This window comes from Colletotrichum phormii (genome assembly GCF_030913505.1).
Source record: "Colletotrichum phormii strain CBS 102054 chromosome Unknown BDP81scaffold_3, whole genome shotgun sequence".
NCBI lineage: Eukaryota > Fungi > Ascomycota > Sordariomycetes > Glomerellales > Glomerellaceae > Colletotrichum > Colletotrichum phormii.
In genome coordinates, this window is record NW_026851445.1 from 269,148 (window position 1) to 291,164 (window position 22,017).

The 22,017-nt window shown below is 53.5% G+C and overlaps 3 protein-coding genes and 1 non-coding gene across 4 annotated transcripts; 3 read left to right on the forward strand and 1 right to left on the reverse strand.

The window, feature by feature from the left end:
- Positions 1 to 2,502: 2,502 nt before the first annotated feature.
- Positions 2,503 to 3,549, forward strand: BDP81DRAFT_310135 (ATP synthase F0; the record flags this gene model as incomplete). Its single annotated transcript, XM_060583613.1, has 4 exons — positions 2,503 to 2,533; positions 2,595 to 2,811; positions 2,862 to 3,264; positions 3,322 to 3,549. 4 exons carry the CDS (start codon positions 2,503 to 2,505, stop codon positions 3,547 to 3,549), a joined length of 879 nt encoding a protein of 292 aa, XP_060449479.1.
- A 503-nt stretch (positions 3,550 to 4,052) lies between these two features.
- BDP81DRAFT_390208 (uncharacterized protein) lies at positions 4,053 to 5,037 on the forward strand (the record flags this gene model as incomplete). The annotated part of the gene is made up of 2 exons (XM_060587372.1): positions 4,053 to 4,321; positions 4,407 to 5,037. 2 exons carry the CDS (start codon positions 4,053 to 4,055, stop codon positions 5,035 to 5,037), a joined length of 900 nt encoding a protein of 299 aa, XP_060449480.1.
- Positions 5,038 to 5,958: 921 nt separating this feature from the next.
- Positions 5,959 to 6,047, forward strand: BDP81DRAFT_t71. The gene has a single exon. It is a non-coding gene; the product is annotated as a tRNA-Arg (tRNA).
- Positions 6,048 to 6,747: 700 nt separating this feature from the next.
- On the reverse strand, positions 6,748 to 19,920 carry BDP81DRAFT_309991 (dynein heavy chain; the record flags this gene model as incomplete). Its single annotated transcript, XM_060583588.1, has 3 exons — positions 6,748 to 7,197; positions 7,251 to 19,561; positions 19,632 to 19,920. The coding sequence occupies 3 exons, from the start codon at positions 19,918 to 19,920 to the stop codon at positions 6,748 to 6,750; spliced, it is 13,050 nt and encodes a 4,349-aa protein (XP_060449481.1).
- Positions 19,921 to 22,017: the final 2,097 nt, after the last annotated feature.

The following is a 22,017-nucleotide window of genomic DNA, read 5'->3' on the forward strand; positions in this document are numbered from 1 at the left end:
TGGAGAATTGGATGTTGTGCGGGTGGGTGTGCAGCAGTCAGTCGCAACTTTCTAGATGCGATGGAAGGGATGCGTGAAGGCTGCATCTGTATGAGGTCGAATTGGGAGTTGTTTGGAGAAGGAGGAAACGGCGCTCTACTCCGTACATGCGCAGGGCAATGCTTTCATCTGCTCCATTTGTTAGCAGCAAATCAGCCCAGGAAGGGAAGCTATGAGGTGATGATGATGGAGGGCCGTGGATAGAAAAGCAGGGGGTTCGTTTCTCGATGGACCCCAACAACTTGGGTCCGTACAAAGAGTCGGCATGGGACACCTTGTGGCCCTCAAAGTCTGTGGGAGGTGACAAATCGGGTGTATCTTGTAATATGCCAACTTGTCTAAGAAATGTGGTGTTGGTCTGTGGTCGAGCCGAAATGGGAGGCTGCGAGTAAGCCTCAGTGCGGTCTGGTTGTGAGCTATCATCGGGCCTGGGTAGCCAAGTGAAATTGTGTCCCTCTACCTCGGCGACGGTCGATGGGCATCGGCGGCTCCAGCTCCAACCTCAGCTCCAACTCCTGTAACTCAGTCGTGCAAGTGTTTGGAGATGAGTTGCGCAACGGGTTGCAAGGAGGCAAATGCGGGAGGATATGTCAGTGCGAGACATGCACGCAGCACACAGGCGAGCCGCGAAGAGAACAATAAAAAAGGACCTCGTGGAGAAGTTTACAAGCGGGAAAGAGTGGCCCCTTGGCATTCAGGATTGGTGTGGGGCAGGGTGCTCTTGCCTCTGAGAATTGAAGTCGACGAACTTCAGCGAGAAGTCGCGGCAAGTCGTCATACCTGTGCAGGGATGATCCAATCACGGATCGCCCCACTCCGCCCACCCCTGCCAGCCATTGGATCGGAGCTGCAAGGTGCCAAGGTGCCTCCACACTGCGCAATGCCTGCCGTATGCGTGTGTGCTCCAGCTTCACCTCATCTCTTTGCTCCAAACGACTCCTTTTTTGCCTGTTGTTCCATCCCATAGACCGTTGTCCAAGACAACCGAGGAATCCCTCTAGTTTCAAGCCGGTGCCAGGAAGGAAGCGTAGGCGGGGTTTCCAAGACCGGCCTCTGGACTTTCCTGGCACACTGTTGTGGCTTGTAGTGTTCGCCATCTTTTGCATCGACCGACCTTTTCCGCTAGCCTCATGCTGCTGTACCACCCCATCAAGGTAGGTACAAGAGCAGAAGAGGATGGATGGTCTCAAACTTGTAGGAAATTCAGAGTACTAGCCAAATAAGCCTACTCTCGACTTTGGTCATGCTCGCTCAGGGCGGCATCGTCAGCTCTGACGACAGCGTCGCTACAAACGTCGTTCTCCAACCCCAGACCCAAGGTGTGGCTGATGCGGTCCGGATACAGCAGGGAAGAGCATCGGCCAGACAGGGTTGACAGGTCCAGATCAGCCCGTCTGACTATCCATGCATTGGCTGGCATGGCTGCTGCTCGCAGACTCCCTGTGTCATGTCGTTGAACCGCAAAACCGCAGGGGCGATCCCGATCCAAAGCGCTTCACGCCTGAGGCCATTCGTTGCTCCTACCAATTGCTTCTTGAGTTCATCTACGGGATACCTCAAGGTAGTGGGACAGCACGGCTACCTGGTACATCTTCCTTATGTCTCTCCAAAAACGATCATTGACCGAAGAGGTCACCCATTGACTTGCGTGCTGCACGAGACAGCCAATCGGTAGTAGCATCCTCTAGGCGCCAGCCCGTAGCCTACCTGATCAAGCGAGGCGTCCAAACAAGTCCAAACAAGCACGCCCAAGCCATCCCATCTCATTTGTCCAATTGTCCATGTATCCCGCCCTTTCCGAGCTTTTTATGTGCACGTACACAAGGATGGGATCATGCTCTAGCACAGGACATGGCCATCCTTTTCCAAGCTACCTCACATATTGCCTTGAGTTAGGTATTGAGCTACAAGGCTACCTGACGTAGTGTTGATGCACGTCGGGGGCTACTGAGTGAGCTTGTTGCTGTCCGTGAGGTGGGTGACATGCCGTGAGCAATGTGAGCAAGAGAAGAGACGAGGAAGGAGGTGTGGCAGTGTGGAAGGGGCGCCGCCTCACCCCAGCCTGGAATCCGTGGGTACCTACTGAGGTGAGGTCCGCAGCCCGGACCGGAACGATACCTCCTCCCCGTCCTCTTGCCTCTGTATCCAGCCACACCAGCGCTGGAGGACGAGGACCGCTGCAGCAAGGAAGGAACCTCTCTCTGCATTCGCCTTAGTCGTTACACGCTAATGTCCTTGTGGCGAGCTGCTTTCCCCGCAGATTTAACGTCCCATCTACCAACCCCATGCTTCTTGCTTCCCGTCGTTTATAAGCCACCGCCGCCCTCCTCAGCTCATACCTTTCTGCTACTTCCAAGCTTCTGCTCCCACCAACAATTTTCTGTGCAACACCAGAAAACTTGCAAATACCGCAGATTGTGTGGGAATCGAGGAATCAAGACCAGGCATTCATCATCGTTCAAGATGCCTACCGCAACAGAGCGCATTCACGCCTGTAAGTTACCATTCGCCTTGGACGTGTGCAGCCATTCGTTTGTGACTGACTTTCCCTCCAGTGAACCCCTTCTCCAAGAAGGAGTCTCATACGGCCGCCTCGATCACCACCTACAAGGTCTTGACTATTCTGAGTTGGCTCTTGGCTTTCGTCGTCACTCTCTACTACACCTTCAATGAACCCACCGATGGCTTCACAATTCGGAGAAGAATTTGGGACCAGAACTACCTCTACCCCACTGCCTTCACTTTGAACTCCACAATCATCGACATCTACTGGTAGGTTCAGACTTGTCCCTCGAGACCATTCCACTTCTAACATCGTCCAGGCTCGTTCTCTTCATCCTCCAAATTGTCTATGTCGGGCACCTCTTCTCGAGCAACAGCGACTATGTCAACGCCGCTGCCAGCGTCGGATCGCACTTCATCTTCAACAATTTGTTGCACTTCGCCTTTGTCATGTTGTTCGTGCGCTCCCACTTCGGCTGGGCTGAGTTCATTCTCATCATCAACTTCGCCAACCTGTCGTCGCTCTACTTCCGCCACAACACGTACCCTCGCTTCATCCACTGGCCCGTTGTTTCCGCTCCTCTGGCCTGGACGTTTGTGGCCATCTACTGGAACGGCGCCATCATGGTCCCTCACCCCCACAACCTCGTTGCCCGCATCTTTGGCAACATCTTCGTCTGGTCCATTCTGGTTTACGGAGGTTTCTTCATCACCACCTACAAGGTAAGAGCGAATCGCTGCCTATTGTGCTATAGAATCCACTGACTGATACTGTTGCAGGATTACACCATGGGCTTCTCCCTGAGCGTTCTGTCCGCCGCCCTTGGCGTTGCGCAGTTCGGTCGCCAAATCGTTGCCTTCCAGTGGATTTTTGCCTTCACCATCATGGCTGTGCTGTTCGTCTCAACTCTTGTGATTGCCTACCCGGCTGCGACTGGCAAAGACTACCCCTGGAGAAGCCGCACTGCCGACTCGGAGCGCGCTCCCCTTCTTGCCGATGACCAGTAAATGCCATTGTGTTCGCATTGGAAGCTCGAGACCAAAGTCTGCGCATTGGCGTATACTCGCGACAGAAGCTCTCTTCACTGCAAGAAAGGAAGAGAAGGCCGAGCTGGAGTGCGACTGGAAGCCGCCAATGACTCTGTCATGGGCGTCAAAAAGTTGTTTTCGTTCCGAGATTGCTGCGACAACTGATTTGGTTTTTGGTATGGAATGTACATGGCATTTTTCATGGCCATGCATGCGTAGCACAGCACGATAATTCCCCATGTTGTTATTCGGCTTAGGAAGTAGAGGACAGGGAGGAGTGACGTAGCGATGGTCTTATCGCTATCGTTATCGCTCCCGAGCTTTGCTTATCGGTTCGAATCAAGGTAGCACTTAGCTGAAGGTGGAATGGGTTAGGTACTTTCCCCGAACCCCTGGCAGTGGATCTATCAATTACATTACAAGCTTGACTTTACGGATACCAATTGATCTTCATCCGTTTCTGCTACCCCAAGCTGTTCATCATGCTGCCACCCAAGAGGTTTCCATTTCCCTTCAAACTAGGGACTGACATATGTCAAATTTCCCGCATCTACCGGATTCTGGCCAAAGACAAGGAGGCGAGCTTTCTTCGTCGCATCCTGACTAAGAATGAGCGCCTCGCAATCTCCGCCTCCTTGATGTCGGCTGATGCATCAGGGACGGCGTCCGAAGTCTCCAAAGACGACGACTTCCAGGCGTTGAAGGAGCGCAACCCGCTATTATGGAAGAAGGCTAGCTTCTTAGCTGGGAGGTACGTTTTGTTACCCCGACTTAATCTTTCTTCTTGGTCAATTGAAGAGGATGCGGAAGCTCACATCTTTAACCCTCTGCTACAGATTCGCAGCCAAGGAAGCGACATTCAAAGCCCACCCCACGAGGAACCTTACATGGCACGACATCGCCATCGTCCGAAAGCGATTCGAGCAGCTGAGGGATATTGAAGGGCTGAAGAAGGTCAAGGCGCAGGAAGAGGAGGAAAACAAGGAGGTGGAGGAGGAAGAAGAACCAAAAGAAGTCGAGGGCAAGGCAGAGGAAACCAGCAGCACAACAACGCCCGCAGACGAAGAATCCGCCGACAACGGAAGCGGTCCGCCCGTCGCCATCGTGCGCAGCAGATACGATGACATGCCCGACCAGGAGGTGCTCGTGTCCATCAGCCACGACGGAGACTACGCCACGGCCGTGTGTATCGGCTTCCCCCGCGGCGAAGGCCACGCTCACGCCGATGGCCAGGGCCCCGAGAAGAAGAAGGGCCCCAGGAAGAAGCATGAGCGTCGCGTGCGCAGGATTGAGGACACGGAGGAGGATCAGCTGAGTTATAAGGAGTTTAAGGCGTTTCAAGAGTTTAAAGCCTGGAAGGCGAGGGCTGAGAGGAAGGAGGCTAAGGGGAAGAAGGTTGAGGAGAAGGCTGCTGAGAAGGAAGGAAAGGATGGCCTTGCTGAGAAGACTGAGGACGTCACTGTTTGAGGGGAGAGAGTCAGTGACAGGAGGGAAACATCGTGTATATCAGCAAAAAGGGAAAGGAGTGTATTTGTAAAAGGTGGTGGGATTTAATTCCGTTTAAATACCTGGTATTATTGGTTCTTCTATTTATTCCAAGTGTCACGAGACCATATCAATATATCAAAGAACCCAACAATACAGGATGTTAACCCGACATTCTAATCCCATCACCTTTTACAAGTACGAATGTACTAACAACCTAGGCTCTCGTCCCGTGATGGTGTAGATGGGAAGACTCGGGACAGGCGCCACTTTGTCTAATTGTTCTAAATCGAGAATTTCGGGTTCTTCCTACCCTTTTGAATGTTGATTCTCTATCTACACGGAGTGCCGTTCATAAGAGTACACATACAATCAAGGGATTAAGAAACCTTTTCAAGATGTGGTTTTGTCATTTCAGAGACGAAATGTGAACATGTCCATGTGCCCATTGCGCCCACCGTGCAAACAGGCTTCACTAGACCCGGCGCGCTATACTTCACCTGGTTTTCTTTTCCCTCTGTCTTTTCAGATATCCTCCTTTTTTTGTTTCCTTTTTTCTGCCTCTTTTTCTCCCACCCTATGCAATGGGCAATTCGCCTCAACGACAGCTTCCTACTACACCTTTAGCAATGGAACTCAAGGACCCAAAACAGCTCCACTGAACCCCCACCCCCACCCCTACCTTTACCTACAAGTACAGCACAGGCACCTCAGCGACACAACAGCGCCCCCACCAACACAAGCAAAAGGCTCCACTGAACACTCCACTGAACACGGGGCACACGCAGCACAGAACAGTACAACACACCAGCGGCCCCCCCCCCCCCCACTCGAACCCCCAAGCTACAAACGAAACATAGGCCCCAACCTTCGCCCCTCGCTTCAACAGAATAGATCCTGGCAGGCCGGCTGGCCTAATGGCTAAGGCGTCGGATTCCTATGAGGAATACAAACTCATCCGAAGATTCTGGGTTCGAGTCCCAGGTTGGTCGTCGGTAATCTGAACACAGATTACGAGTGATTCTCTTTTGCCTTTTGTTGTCCATCTACAACGGTATTGCTTGTCTCTTCTTTTTATTTCTTTCACTCCATCTCCCTTTTTTGCTCGCGTCGTATTTTGAGACTGCAATGCATGCATCGCGATACGAATTTAGTCCAGTCCCAATCTTAATTGAAATTGACTTCGACTTCAAACTTTGCACACCTCTTAGGGGTATTTCAAATGGGTATTTTAAGCAATGCATCCGTCGCTCGAGTGGAATCGCTGCTGAGTGTTTTGACAGGTGGGATAGAACGCGCCTTCAAGGTGCAACTCATCAATGCCAAACAAAATCCAAGTCTCGCACATTTATCAATCCAGTCACCACCAAGAATCAAATAACAACTCAAATAAAGAAAACAATCTGAGATTTAGGGTATCAGTGTATAAGTGATGTCTGTAACAACAACGCAACCCACCCCGTTCCCACCATTCTCCATGATTTCCACACCAATTACTACGCCGGATTCTTCTTCTTCTCGAGGCGCAAGAAACATCGGCAATGATGCCACACACTCTAGTAACTCGCAATCAAGACGGCACTCTCTGCCCCATTCTCTCTTGACACAAAATAAAATCCCTCAACTCGGGAACTGTCAATGTCCTCTATTCATTCCCTTCCACACACCCTCACTCCCCCAGGCGGAAGCTCACTAGGCCTCAACCATGAGCTGCTCCCCTTCCTCCAACAACTCCGTCACCTTCTTCAAGTTACCAATAAGGCTACGTCCGAGACCGACCAGAAGCAGCTTCTCTGCGTTGGCGGGTAGGCCGAGGTACGTAGGCGGCTCGCGCTCCGGTAGCTTGTGGATCCAGGCCATAAAGTCCGACAGTGAAGTACCCGATGGCACGATAAGGCTGCCCTCCTGGTTCTCCGTGCCCTCGACAAGCTTGTGTCCGACGTCGTAGGCGGACGGCGTCAGGAACGAGTGCACCAGCTGGTTCAGCTGCTTGAAATCTCCCTCATTGTCAATCTTGCCTCCGTAGGTTTCCGTGACGAGGTAGCGGATCATCTCCCAAGGGATGCTTTGAGGTGCAATGTTCGTGCGGGTGCCAGCGGCGTTCTCGATCCAGGTGTCAATGATGAATGCAGAGCATTCGTACTGAGTATGTTAGCTTAGCCTACTTCAATGTGCACTTGATTAGAAAAACTTACGTCACTGTCATTGAACTCCCAGAAGCCCTTCCATCCCAAGCTCGGGGCATAGCGCAGACGCTCTTGAACGACTGCGTGCAAGAAGGCAAGCAGCAGATACAATCTCGTACGCTCGACAGGTGCCTTGGCGCCTCTGGTAGACAAGGAGGACATGGAGTCCTTCATGTTGGCGCGCACGCCGGCGGGCTGCTCGTACATGAGTACTCTGGAAGCGCGCAGTAAGTTGACGGGAATCTTGGGGCTCGACTCCATCGACAGGAAAAGGCGGAATTCCGAGTGGGGGTTGAGTGACTCCATGCGCTTCTCGAGACTCTGCAGCCAAGTAGGTGCGAGATGTACGTTCTTGACCAAGACCCAGTTGCCCAACTGCGCGGCGTTGTTGATGGCCTTGTCGGCACTCGCGAGACCCTCGTTGGAACCCATGGCAATGTTGGTGCACTTGACGCGAAGCCTCTCAACGAGGTTGTCCACCTTGTAACTGGCATCGAAACCAGGGCTGGAAACCAGGGAAATCGGTCTTGTGGCGGGAACCTCGCTAACCGTCTCCTTGAGATCCTCGACGACGTCAAACGTGTCTGAGCCAAAGACCAAGGTGACGAATCGTTCGGCAGCGGGAACGAAGCGATCAAGACGGAAAAGCTTGACGAGAAGCAATGATTGTAGAGCCTGGTCAAAGGCCTCCGTGCTGTCGTCCCAGATCTGGGGAACAAAGTTTTCGGCAAGCTCCTCGGCCAGGAACTTGTCCCAGTCGGCAGACGAAACAGCGTCAAGCTTGTTCTTGAGCACGCTCATGCGGCCAGCTCTGGTGAAAGCCTCCTCCTTGGCGTCCTTGTCGGTGGAAAGATCCTTGCCTTCCATGCGATCATCAAGGACGATGTCGATCAGCGTCTTGTCCATCTTGTGAGGCGAAGCCTGCGCAAGCAGCATGGCCAGCGTGATCCGGTCTTTTTGGAGCAGGCCGAGCGCAGTCCGCTTGAAGGCGGTGATGAACAGATCCTTGACAATGATATCTCGCCGAATGTTGTGGTTCGTCTCATTGGCCAGGTTCTTGTTACCGTGCAGGACAGAGTGGAAAATGTCGAGGAAGTACTGCAGTGAGAACTGGTAGAAGTGGTTGAGGTAATGGAGCTGCTCCAGCACAGCAAACACAGTACTGCAAGAGCGGGCAATGATGCTGTACTGCTGGGTAATCTCTTCGACTTCTGCCATGACGCCCTCAGTGTTGCTCATCTTGTCTGAAATCTCCGCAGCCTCCGTCTTCAACGTCTCCAGGGTCTCAATGACGTTGTCGTCGTCGAGAATGTTTCCGCGAGACTCGTTGAGAGCTTGCAAAAGACGCTTCTCCAACTGTCGCAGATGGATCTTGAACTCTCCCTGGAGCTTGATGAGGTTTGACCGCCGTTCGTCGACATCCGGTCTCTCAGATTTCAGCACGTCATTAAGGGACTGGGTCTGCAGACTGCTCTGGGTGACCGTGAAATTGACAAATGTGGTCCGAGAGCAAATGTCGGGAGCAAAAGTTGCCGACGGGTCACGGGTCGACAGGTAGATCTTGAAGGACGGCGAGAAATCAATCTGCTGCTTTCCAAGCTGGATGAGAACACGACCACCGGTCTTCTGGTATTCCTTGTTGAGAACGTGGTTGAGGATGGGATCGAGGTACTCGGCATCCTGAATGAGAATGGGGTTACCGAATCGAAGGGAACTCTCCAATTGCTTGGTGAACGAGTCATCCAAGAAACTAGTGACTGTCAAGCGACGGTCCTTACTCTCCTTCTGCAAGAACTCAGTGACTCTGCCGGAAGGATCGATAATGAGAGGGTAGCGGTTGAATCGCTTGAGGACAATGGCGTTCTCCGTGCACAGATCGTCAACCGGCAGGCTGTTCTCCTGCCAGCTGAGACGCTCATCAGCAGTCGACAGGTACTCGGTGACTGGGTTGTGTTGCTTGTATAGTACACCAGACAGCTGCAGCTGGTGCAACCAGTCATCCATCATGGACTTTCGGAAAGTTTGATCGTACAGACCACTGTAAGCGAGGAAGGCAGCCGCGACGAGGACATCGCCAACGAGCGTGCTGATCTGGGTCTCGAAGGACTTGCTGCCCTCCTCCCAACGCACTCTCTCAGACGACAGACTATCGAGCAACTTGACACTCCTGTCGACCTTGAATTGGACCTTGGACATCTCAGACTTGATGGCTTGCGTCTCGCTGATAAGTGCAGCGTACTCCGTCTTGTACTGTGCGATACTAGACTCGAGGGTGTTGATGGTGTTCTCAACAGCCTTGGCCTCCGCCTTGGTTTGCAGAGCGGTCTCCTCGAGAGCGTCGACTTCGTCCCTCAGAGGGCCGACACGGTCGAGAATCTCAGAGTACAAGACCTGTGCCTCAACCCACTGTACCAAAGGACCACAGGCCTTACTGGCGCGGTTGACCTTGTCGAAGGTGAATTCGGGGATCGACAAGAAGTCATTGCGCATCTTGGTACGCAGAGCCTTAGTCATTTGGCGTTCGTTGTCAAAGTTGACAATGCTGGCAATGAAGTCGTCGCGACGGATAATACCTTGAATCGTTCTCCAGTCGTTGACCTTATGGCCGAGCAGAGCACAGACAGATTCGAGAGCCAATCTGACACCCTGAGGTGGGTTACCCATGGATCGGACTTCGGTGAGATGTTGACGCTTGATGTTGCTAACACTGGCCTTGGCCTCTTCAACGGCGGGTTCAGCCTTTGCAAGGTCCTCCAGCACAACCGTTCTTCGCGTGGCCACCTCGGCCTCTTGTTTCTCGAGCGCGGCTTGAATCTCCAAGGAAGTGTTCTTTCTCTGTTCGGCCTCTCTCTGGTCTGCAACCATGCGCTGCAGTTTCTCGTTGGCCTCGGCGTCCTTCTTCTCTAGCTGAGACTTCTTCTCGGCAAGGCTGACCCTCAGATCGCGGACCTTGTCGACGGTGTCTCTAAGCTTCTCGAGTCCAACGTTGAGATGGCGTTGCTGCTCTTCCAGATCCTCGCGCTTCTCGTTGTAGAGCTTGACATACTGCGCAACGAAGTCCAGGAAGTGTCTGGGGGTAAGGAAGGTAACCTTGCCTTGCTGCTTGAAGAGCTTGGTGTTGAATCTCTGGAGAGAGTAGTGGATGTAGACCATGGAGTTGACAATAGTCTCGCGATGCGTAGGGGGTAGGCTGAGAGCGCGGTACGCCACTGGGATAGTATCGGGTGCCTGGAAGTTGGGTCGATCGAGGTCCATAGACTGAGTGAGCTCGTGGCCAACCTGGAAGAGAGCCTGATCAGACCAATCTCCGAACCAGTTGAGAACGCAACGGTTGAACAAGGCGGGACTGGTAGCAGCCTTGGATCCGAGACCACCCTCTGGCGGGTTCATGGTGAACACAACATGCAAATTCTTGACAATCTGTTGCGTGAACCACTTGTACAACTCCTCGGGCGAGTCTAGGTGCAGATTCTGTCGTTGAGCACCCTCCTTGCACGCCGTCATGAGCGCGGCGAACTCGTCTCCCTCGAATAGACCAGGAACCTCGGCGTTGGCAAGCAGAGTGTTCATTCTTTCAAGGAAACCAGAATCCAAAACATTGGCTTCGTCCATGATGAAGCAAATCTTCTCGCCCTTGCAACCGCAACGTCTGAGAACATCGCGCAAATCATCGTCAAAGTCTTCGGCAGAGTACTTGCCGTGAACCTTGATCTGGAAGACCTTGAGACCGTTCATCCAGGCCACGAAGCGCGAGAGCGTGGTCTTTCCACTACCACTCACACCAATGAGGATAAGATGGCCCTGGGGTTGTCTGAAAACACGATCAATGCGGAGCACGTGTTCCAAAACGTCGTTGAACAGAATGAGGGGTACGTCGACTTCTTCCTCGCAGAACGTCTTGAGTCTGGCCTTGACAAAGTCTCGAAGCTGCTCTCGGTCGACTGGTACGTAGTTCCTCGACAGCCAGTTGGAGAAAAGGATAGGACCGCCGAGTGCCTTTTGGTCATCGACAGTGGGGAAGAGATCAAGAGCGATTCGTCGGACTGCGTCATCGGTCCACTGGCGCTCATCCTCAGCGACGAGACGATCTTGGAAGAGGCGGAGAGCCTCATGCGCCCAGATACGAACAAGCCCCTCAACGGACAACGTCTCCAGAGGCCGGATGGCTTCGTAGATACCGCGCACCCATCGAGTGAGCTCACGAGGACTGTAGACGTAGTGAGGCTGGATCTTGGGCGTAAACCGCTGCTGCGACTCAAGATAGAGCTTGACCATGGCCTGGGTGAGTGGCTCAGAGTAGCCACGAAGGGCTGGAATGATCTTGAGAACAGCCTGATTGAAGGTGCCGTAAATCTGGAGCAGGGAAAGCTCTCCAGGGTAGTCGACCATGATGAGAGGAGCATGGCGAAGGAATCTGGCACCCAGGGGTGTACGACCTGCGTCTGTCGGGGGGTTACAGGCACCGACAAACTGGATACGATCAAGCGTGACCCAGGACTTGTCCGAGGTTCTCCAGAAGCCGTTGTGCTCAACGAGCTGGCGCAGGAAGGAAATGGCTCTCTGCGTTCCATACTTGTCGGGGGCAGGCAAGTTAATTTCATCACAGAAGATGACCAACCATCTTCCAATCTGTGTCGGGGAAAGCATGACTCCGTTCAAGGTCTTCTTGTACTCGCAGTATTGCTCAAAGGTCTTGATCAGAAGGTCGGGAGTAGTCGCACTGGAAAAGTTGAGACCGACAACCTCCATGTTGGGAAGCTTGCGAAGAGCGCTGAAGAGCGTCATCGTCTTACCGGAACCGGGAGGACCGCAGAGAAGCAGCGGCTTGTGCTCAGCCAGCCAAGAGTAGAGGACATCCTCATGACGCACTGTATCGAGAGTAGGAATGACCACATCTGTCTGAGTGACGGAGTGAGTATTGACTTCGATGGTAGGCACCTGGTTCTGCCACGGCGCCCACTCGGCCTGTGGGAGAGTCACATCGAAGTCGATGAGCGAGCTGGTCCCATCCAGAGGCGGGTTGCCAAAGCTGGCTAGGCCACCGACGGCATCTCCGAACGTTTTGCGGTCGTTCAGAGGGCAGTCACCAGTGAGAGCCCAAACCAAGGCAAGGAGAAGCTTCTTTGCGATGAATCCTTCAACCTGCTCAGGGTCCAGGGGGAAGTCGGCGTGCTGAGCGTTGTACTCAATCATGTCGCGGACTGCCTTGTTCAAGAGAGAGAACAGTGTGTTGAGAACGCGGGCGACAGTGAAGTCCATAATGTGGTTGTAGCTCTCGGCTTCCTTGAGTGCAGCTGCGAGGAAGTCCTCGCCAGAAAGATAGGCGTTGAGCAGATCGGCGACTTGAGACTGAACGGCCAGAGCCTTTGCAGGGCTCTGTCCAGCTGCGACGCTGTCTTCGTCCAGGTCCTCGAAAGGCTTGGAGCGGAGCGTGCCGAGGTAGTGCTCGAGCATCATCATAGGCGTAACGGTGTCCTCGCTGAACCAGACCATACCGCAACGACTGACAGTGGCAAGCGTGGCATACTTCAATGTCTCGACCTCGAACATAATGCGAACGTTGGCGGGCAAGTTGAGACGCTCACCGTTGGGAAGAGTGAGAAGTTTGTTGTCGTCCAACACACTGTTCAAGTTTTCAACCCATTCGGGGTCAACGTCACCATCGAAGACGATCCAGTGGCGCTTGGAGTCCTCGCCTCTGAGGTTGTCGACAATCTTTCGCAGAATGCTAGTGAACAGACCATCGGTCCATTCGCGCGTGGTAGAGTCGAGATTCCCGTAGAGAGCCTCCTTGGACATGACCTTGGAGTCAATAACGTGCTGCACGCCCTCAACACCCTCGACCTTTTGGAGAGCGTCGAGCAGAAGAGTCCAGGCAGCAGACTTGCCGGTACCAGAGTTACCAACCATCATCACACCATGGTGGATCTTCTGGATCTGGTAGAGTTGAAGGACCTTTGTCATCCAAGTATCGTTGACCACCAGCTTCCTTTCGTCTGCAAGTGTCCTGATGGCCTCCTCGAGGGCCTGCAAGTTGGCCGGTACGTACTTGACGCCAGGGAAGCAGTCCTCTTCGACTTCGCCAAGGATCTCGACATCGCTCTTGATAAGCTTGGGGGCGATGGTTTCACGGATGCTCTGCACGATAATCTCGGGCTCAACAACCTCTTCCGTGCCAATGCTACCGTCACTGTCCACAAGTCTCGCACGCTTGAGACCTCCAGAGCTGACGAGAACACTCTTCAGGGCACGCAGACCAAAGTCGTAGTGAGCTTGCTTGGACAGTCTCGCGGCACACTGGTCGAAGAAGGGGACAGTGTGCTTCGACAGCTGCTTGGCCTGGTTGAAACCCTGAGAGTACAGCATGACTTCGGCAATGAGCTCCTTGTCAGGCTTGGACATGGCAACACTGCGGAACAACTTCTTCAAGTTGTCGGGAAGGTTGGAACGGCCAGCATAGCCAGGGTTCATGGTGATGAAGATACCCGTGTTGGCGTTGACGTGGAGCTGGCGTCCAACCAATTCGGTCTGAGCCTTGTCGTCCTCGGCTCCCTTCTTCAGACCAAGCTGAATGTTCTGGATTTGCTGCGAGACAGCGGACAGAATTCTCTCCTCGAGACGGTTAAACTCGTCGAAACATCCCCAAGCTCCAACCTGGCAGATACCAAGGAAGATACGACCCATGGCCTGGAAATCAAAAGTGTCGTCACAGCAGAAGACCAAGGTGAAACGACCGAGCTGCAGACCAAGGGCCTTGACTGACTCCGTCTTACCCGTACCGGCTGGACCATAGGGAGACCCACCCAGTCTTTGCTCGAGGGCTTGTGTGAGAGTAAGGAAGCATCGGTCTGTAAGAGGTGTTCTGACGAGGCGTTCCGGGACTCCGAGATACTCGAAGCCGTAGCTGAGCTTTGCATTGGCCATCTTCACCTGTAGGCGATTGGGGAAGTCACCCTCGGGAGTGTAGACGTAGCGCATCTGAAGTAGCCACCAGTAGTGAGTCGGTGTGGTAGCGTTGAGACTGATAAGCTTCTCGATGGCGTCACGCTGGTGCACACATTCAGTGATGAGCTGTTCGCACTTCTTGCGCTGAATGACCTCAAGATCACCCAGGACAGTATCGGCAAGAAGGCGAAGCACCTGAACCTCGAGTTCATAGAGAGATTGCAGCGACTTTCCTCCGTCAACGAGAGACTTTTCGACGGATGTCGTCCAGACGACTTGTGTCGCAAGAACGACAATTTGACTGGGGAAAGCTTCCATGAACGCATCCATCGCCTCCTTGTCGATCTTCTCAGATTCAAAGATTGGTGTGTACTGCTCAAGGGCTTCTGCGAGGAGCTCCGCCAGCGTGTTCTTCATGCCACTCTCCAGAAGGGCCAGCCAGTCGTTGATCTTGGGCGTCTTGGCGAGGGAAATCTCCTTCTTGAGGCGCACGGCCTCACCCTCCTTCGAAGTGAACCCAGAGATGATGGTCTCATCGTCCATGATCAGTCCTGATAGACCAGCAAACATCTTCTTGAAGTGCTTCGCGATACGCAGGGTATCATTGCTGTTACCAATCATTTCGAGGAGATCCTCGTCACCGACGAAGTAGAATCTAGGGAAAGAAACACGCTCCTTCTCAAGGTATTCGCCAAGAGCCTTTTGGATCTTGTTGAGGAGTTCAGCCAATCTCTCAAGAGATTTCTGGACGTTGGGGATTGTCAAGACGTCGAGAACGTAGGGCTGCTTGTAGACCTTCTTCATGACAGCAGAGAACTCGCTGTTGATGTTCTGGAACCGCGAGGACTCGACTGGCAATAGGTGCTTGATGTCGGCATTGCCAGTGAAGACGCCCTCAAGGTAGACCCATTGACGCTGAACATCAATCCAGACGTCAAAGAGGACATGCACTCTGTTGAGCTTGTCTTCCCAAGACGACGCCTCCTCTTCAAACTCCTTGTAGTAAGGCGAGTGCTTCATGGCTTGCAAAGAGTTCAGGTTTTCGCTGCACTTGGCAAACAGATCGTCCCAACCGCGGATGAGACGGCACTTGTTCTGGTAGTTGACGAGCTCCAGCCCATAGTTGGACCACGTCTCGCGGACTTGCTTCAGGAACTCCTCCAGGGCCATCTCACCCTGCGCCTGGGCAATGATGTCCCTGACAATAACCTCGGTGGCGACAAGGTTGAGGTCCCAAACATCGCCAAGAGTCATCGACACTGGTGAGTATCGCTTGCCAGGCTTGATCTGCTTGTATATCTTGGTCCAGTGGCGGTCTCGGATTGCCTCAGACTTGAGATCAGAAAGAATGGTGTTGACCTTGAGCAGACTGCGAAGGATAGTCTGCACGTGCTCAAAGGCGGCGTATTGTCTCATGCGACTGGGCATCTCCTTGGTGCTCTTGATGAGGTCGTCAATCTTGGACCGAATCTTTCTGGGTTGGACAGCGGTCCACAAGACCTCTCGCGTCTCGTTGAGACTCGCCCAAATGGTGGAAAGATTAGACCAGACGGACTGGAAGTCCTGGACTTCTTCCAAAATGGTATCAAGAGAGGTGTCCGCGGAGGTAGGGATATCGAGAGCCTCTTTGGCCTTGGCCACCATTTCAAAATCGGACTGCAGCTTGGAGATTCTGGTCTCGAACGTCTTCAACGTTGCGGTGGCAACATCAGGCTGAGTGGTGCCAGAGACTGGCTTCTCGTCATTCCACTGCACTGCGACCTCGGCGATTCTGTCGTTGACAATCTTATCTTCGGCAATGATCTTGGATCGCAGAGCGTCAGTCTGGTCCTGGACGATCTTGGACTTCTTCTCCAAAATCTCAGTGAGTGACTCCCACGAGCTGTCAATCTGCTCAATGTGGAGCCAGTCGTTGGGAAATTGGTAGCGCTGGCGCACGAGGGTGGACTGGCCCTGTCTGAACATGTCGATCTCAGGGGCCCAGAGCTTGACGTTGCGTCTGCAAGCCTGCACAACAGTAATAAATTGCACGGCTTGGGCGGTGGAAGACGCATCAAGGCCCTGACTCTCGAGGTCTCGGCGAGCCTTTTCAATCTCGGCGTGGACTTCACGCATACGGTTGCCGAGTCTGCTAGCGAACTTCATCAAGATCTCGTGCTGCCATTGGTCGTACTTGGCGTTGACCTTGGTCTGGACCTGGTCGTAGTCAATCGTGATGTGTCCGAACTGCCGGCTGACTTCTTGGGTGTCAAAGGTCTGGCGCGTCTTTCTGATTTCCTGGAGCAGCTGCAGCCATCTCGCAAGCTGGTCTCCCAGAGCCTCGTAAACCTGTTCTGACTGAAGGTCCCAGAGGGACTGGAATTGCAGCCACTTGTCGACGTAAGAGCCGATTTCCTGCAGCTTCTTCTCCACAGACACGTACACGCGACTGAGCAAGTCGGTGCAGTCGCTAGGAAGGTCGTCAAAGTGCGGCTCGTCCAACGTGGTCGTCGTCAAAGTCATCTGGTATCGTGTAGCCTTGATTTTCTTGAGGTTGCAGACGATTCCGAGCCACTCGTGGAGTTGAACGAACCAGCTCGAGCGTGAGTATTCCAGCGGAGGGTCCAAGTAGATCACCTGGTTTCGCATGGACAACTCGAGGATCAGACGCTTGATCGTAGGTCCTTCTTGTACAGCCTCTTCGCCATTCTCAGTCACTTGTTTGCGGCGCCCATCGTCAAGATAGTCGTCCTCGAAGGCATTGATCCAAGCCAGAATGGCGTCTTGCAGACGAGTAAGAAGTACCTCCTTGAGCTTCTGGTTCGTCATGTCGACCCAGTACGGCAAGTTGACGTACTGCTCCAAGTTAAGCTGATCGACGGCAGTCTGGATGGTCTCCAAGCGTGAAGTGAAGGCGCTGGCTTCGTAGGGGCATGTATTGAGCTCAATAAGCGCCTTCTCCACGGTCGCGTGGATTGACGCCAATGAAGCGGTCTTGGCCTGGAGCAAGGACACGGCCGCGGCAAACTCTCGAATGAAGAGGCTGTGCTTGCTCTCGGATGGCTTAGAAAGCCCGAATTCGGACACATTGGGCAATGCAGCGTTGTTCTTGGTGGAGAAGAAGATCTCGTGGGAGTTGACAAATGACTCCCATCGGAGAGGAACACCTCTGGACACCAGAGCGTAGACGTCGTTCCTGTATCCATACACAAGCACGGCCTCCTCGCCCATCTCAGAGATCTGCCGCATCGTCTGCGAAAAGGTACGGACACTCTCCATGAGACTGACTGCGAATGGGTAGACACGCTTGGCGTCCTTGGACACGTTGTTGATTGAATGGGGAACAGCATAGTTCTGCCACATGAGGTTGCGCGTCTCTTTGAAGAGGGTGATGACCTGGGGGTCAAAGTTGACCATGAGTTCGTAGCTGTTGCCCGTCGATCGCTGGCGACGAATGTCAAATAGGAAACCAGAAATGGAGATTTGACGGCGCTGAACATCGTCGAGCCAAGCCTTGTAGATGGTTTGCGTGTCCAGCTTCTTCCGGAACAGATTGCTTTCGCTCTGGAGTTTCTGCCCTTCGGCATGGATGGCCCACTCGGAACCCAGCACGTCCTCAACCTTCTTCATGTAATTGTCGAGCTGATGCTCAATTTGTCGCGCCCAGATGATGGCACCAGACACGGGCGGCAAATCACGCAATTGGGCCATGGCGTGAGCCTCAGAGTGGCCATATTGCTGCTTGAAGCGCTCGTGAAGACCGTGAATGGCTTGTTTCACGTGCTCCATTAGCTGGTTCTGATACTCGGCAATAGCACCACGAATCTTAGGGCGCACGAAAAGAGCGTTGAACTTGGAAAAGACGCGGAACATCTCGTTGGCGTTCTTCGCCGTCGCCAAGCGATCTCTCAGGCGCGCAATGATGGAGTTCTCAACCCGAGAAGTCCGCTCGTTGTACATGTTCTCAGCCTTGGCCCATCTCTCGGTGCCCTCGGGGGAAACATCCAAGAGGTCGACATTCTTCAGTGCCTCCCAGGCTTGCTTGACTTCTTCAACGGCATCCACATCGCCCATCTCTTCCACAACGACTACGCCGTTGGTGTTGGTTGTTTCCGTCAAACCACTCACAGTAGCCTTGGGACCGAGAACATTGACAATGGTCCGCTGCAGCTGCTCGTGATTGTCGCGGAATGTGCTGACGTACTTGAGACGGCCTTGAAGCTCCGCATGCTTCGGGTTGACCTTGATGGGGATGAACTTTTCGTTTCTCCTGCGCGTCACCTCACGGGCGACGTTGGTAAACTCCTTGATGCTTTCGTCCCACGTGGTAAAGATATCGTCGCTTGCCTTCATGATGGCCTTGAACTCAGTGTAGTCGAGGTTTACAAGCTCCGTACCGGGCAAAAGTCGATGCAGCACCTCGTCCAAGTCTCCAGAGATAGCTTCGACCAAAGGGAGGGCTCTCCGAATGGGGTACGGGCAAATTCTGAGCTTCCTGTTCAGGTGGCCGAAGATCTGCACGATGGCGTCCTTGACCTTGGACAGATACGTGGCGGAAAGCAGTTCATCCAGCGGGAAGTCTCGCATAAGCTGGTTGTACTTTTGGACCTTCTCCATTGCCTCCTTCAAACCGGTATCGGCCGTAAAACTGACAGTCGCCTGGAAACGCTTGGCGTGCTTGAGGATCTCGAGGGTTAAGAGAACTCCCTCGCTACGGAGCTGTCCTTCGATTCCCTCCAATGCAGACTCCATCGAAAGCCAAAAGTTGACCTCCTGACTGGCCGTAAACTTGAAGTCTTTGGCGCTGTCGGCAGGGTCCCTGGTCATCCTCGTGATGACCTGGATAGACTTAATCCAGCTGTTCACATTGTTCTGCAAACTGTTGAGGAAGGTACTGTCGGAGAGCACGGTGCCCGGGATGAGATCGAGTGTGGGTTTCGAGTGTCGCGAATCGGCCTCTTCCAGCGCGTTCTGTACCATTGTGTGAAACATGAGGGAGACCTCGGGGATCTCGACATTCTGCTGGAGATGGAGCAAGCTCAGCTCCAGGTCGTTCCATCTCTTCTTCGTGACGGGAATACCCGTCTTGGAGTCCACGTCCGCCCTGCCCCTGGCGCCATTGGTGATCTGGCTCCGGGTGTTGGCATCAAAGTAGGGCGCCAGCGCATTATGAACATAAGAGTGCAGGATCTCAAAGGGCGAAGTGGAGGGGCCTTGCTCGCCGGCGGTGGCATTCAGGGTCGCAGGGCCTGGGAGATTAGTCAAAAGTATCTGAGAAGTGAGCGGCAGTGAGGGATCGATCGGGCCAGGGCGCTGCTTGAGCAGAACGAGGCATGACACGGTCGTCGGAGACGAGGAGATCTCGGTCGTCAGGGAGTATGTGTAGGATGGAGACTCTGCACTCAAGCGGTTAGCGATGCCTATGCAGCCGTCAAGGGTTCTAGAAGCCACGCGGGTTGGACGAACTTGACTCCTCGGTTCCATTCTGCATCGTGGATACGGGCAAAATATCTTTCTGAATGTACAGAGCGTTGGGGGTATCGGTAGCAAAGCGGGTGCAGCGCTGGACAGTATCAGAGTAGCGGTGCTTGTGAAGCAAGCTCCCGGGGCTCTCGAGGTCCTCGTTGGTCGCTCCGAGAGCTATCTGGCAGACCAGACCAATGTGTTCGAGAACGCGGTTCGGATCGATCGAGGATTCGGCGGTGGGCGAGGCGACGCCGTTCGCGCCCGGGATCGGGGTGGAGGCCACCTCCATGGCGGCTCGGGGGTTATGTGGTATGTGTGTTTCGGACGAAGAAAGACGATATTTACAGGGTCGAAGTCGGCATCATCGTAGGTACGAAGGATAGACGGTGACGTGGGTGAGCGGACAGCAGTGTGTCTGTCGGGTCAAAAAAAAGGGCAACCTCAGGGGCGATGACTGGTCGGCCGCGAGATCGACGAGTCGTGGCGTGCCGAGGAGCGGAACGAAGAGAAGCAAGACAATGGAAAATGCTAAAGGAGAGTTGTGGTATCCTTGAGTGGGACGAGGACGTGGTTATCGCGTTTGGGAACCGAGATGTGCTCGTCGTCCCGTTGTCGTCGTTTTGGTAGTGGGTGATTATTCGCGGCAGCGGGTTCGATGCGCAGCGCAGATTCGGGGGGTTGTCGTGGGATGAGTCTACGAAATGCAACTAGGTAAGGTAAGGTCGGAGGTGAGGTATCCGTGTAGATTGACGTGCCCGGTCTTCTGCAATGCAATGTTGACTTTCCAGACGAATTACTGGAGAGTCCCCGGACGGGCTTGACTTGTCCACGGGTTCCACTTTCACTTTCACATAGGTCGTTTGGGAACCTCTTGTCTATTGTGCAAGCACTCCCGCAAGTATAATTACACAGGAAACGGCGGGAAAAGGTACATTGCATCCAGGTGGTCCTTTCCCTGAGATGTCTGCGAGTTTTAACGCGACCAGGCAGGACCCTTGTCGCGACAGCATGTGTCAGGAGGTTGCTGGCCACTCAAGCTCAGTGGTACGTACACCACCACAGTACTTACTAACTTACAAAGGTACGGATGCAAGTCCCACCCGGGACTGCAGGGTCCATCTGATTGGCTGCACCTTCCACGTCTCACCAAAATCAAAGCTCCGATCTACCACGACAAAGTCCTCTTTTTTTTTTCTTTTTTTTTTTTACGCCCTGGCTCTTGTGCTGGCAATGCATGCTGGGTCACTACCACAGGGAAATGGGAGGAGCTCAGACACGCTGGCCACGACACGTCCCCGTCTGTACATTTTTCACCTGCACCAACTGCACCAGGCATAAATCTGCATCAGGGTCCCCTCCCTGATGCATGTCCGCAGACTTGCCGACTGTGTCCTCAGCCTCCCCCCTTCACTGGTCATGCATACCTACCTACCTACTTGTAGAACAACAACTGTTCTTTCTTCACATGCGCATGTCTTAGGTAATGCAGCCAACGACGCGTCCCACCAAAGCCAACAGACTACAGAATATTACCCACAAACACTTCCATCAATCGAGAGCACCATGATGACATGAGAGAGTACGGATATTCTGCTCCTATTCTAGTGTATTCATAAGACCCCCCTGGCCCGTTTGAATGCTACCAGTACCAAAATGGCCATCCAATCTGCCACATCCAACGCCCACGCCCGCTATCCTTGGGTACCCAAAATTACTCTTAAAATCGCCTCTTAATTAGCAGCGACCCCTGGATAGCTCGAGCTTGAGCTGCAGCTTCCCGCCCAGCCCGCGCGCGCGCCCTTGCCCCACTACCTTACCACTACTTCACCTCACTTTATGTTGTTTGATACGGTGATACCTCAGATATCCACGGTCCGGCAGCGTATTGCCTCATTCGTGTCCCGCGTTCCGTCCCTTCTAGCTATCACGGTACATCCTCTTGGCAGATGATATTTGACGTTCCTGACGCGACTTATGGCAGCCTGTCAACATCACAAAAGTTGCATCAAGCGGCATAGTCAAAAGTGGAATGCTTGCTTCAGTCATGTTCGCAGATACTTTGCTGGTTGAATCCCACCCGATGCAACCCCGGACTTCCAGATAAATAGAAAGAAATGAAAAAAAGACAAAAACTGCTTGATGACCCCTACCTCTAATGGGACCGACCTCAGATCACACCCAAAAATCGACTCCGCCCCATTCAAACACCTTATTCCATCCTGCCTTGCCTTACACTTTCGGCATACCGACGGCCATGCTTCCGCGACGCAGAAAGGAAAGCATCGTACAAGCCCCTTCTCAAACCATTTGCCCGATCCCGTTCCGCCATGCAAGGGTATCCTCTGCTGAACCTTGTCCATCCATGGCTGTACACTATGTGCCATTG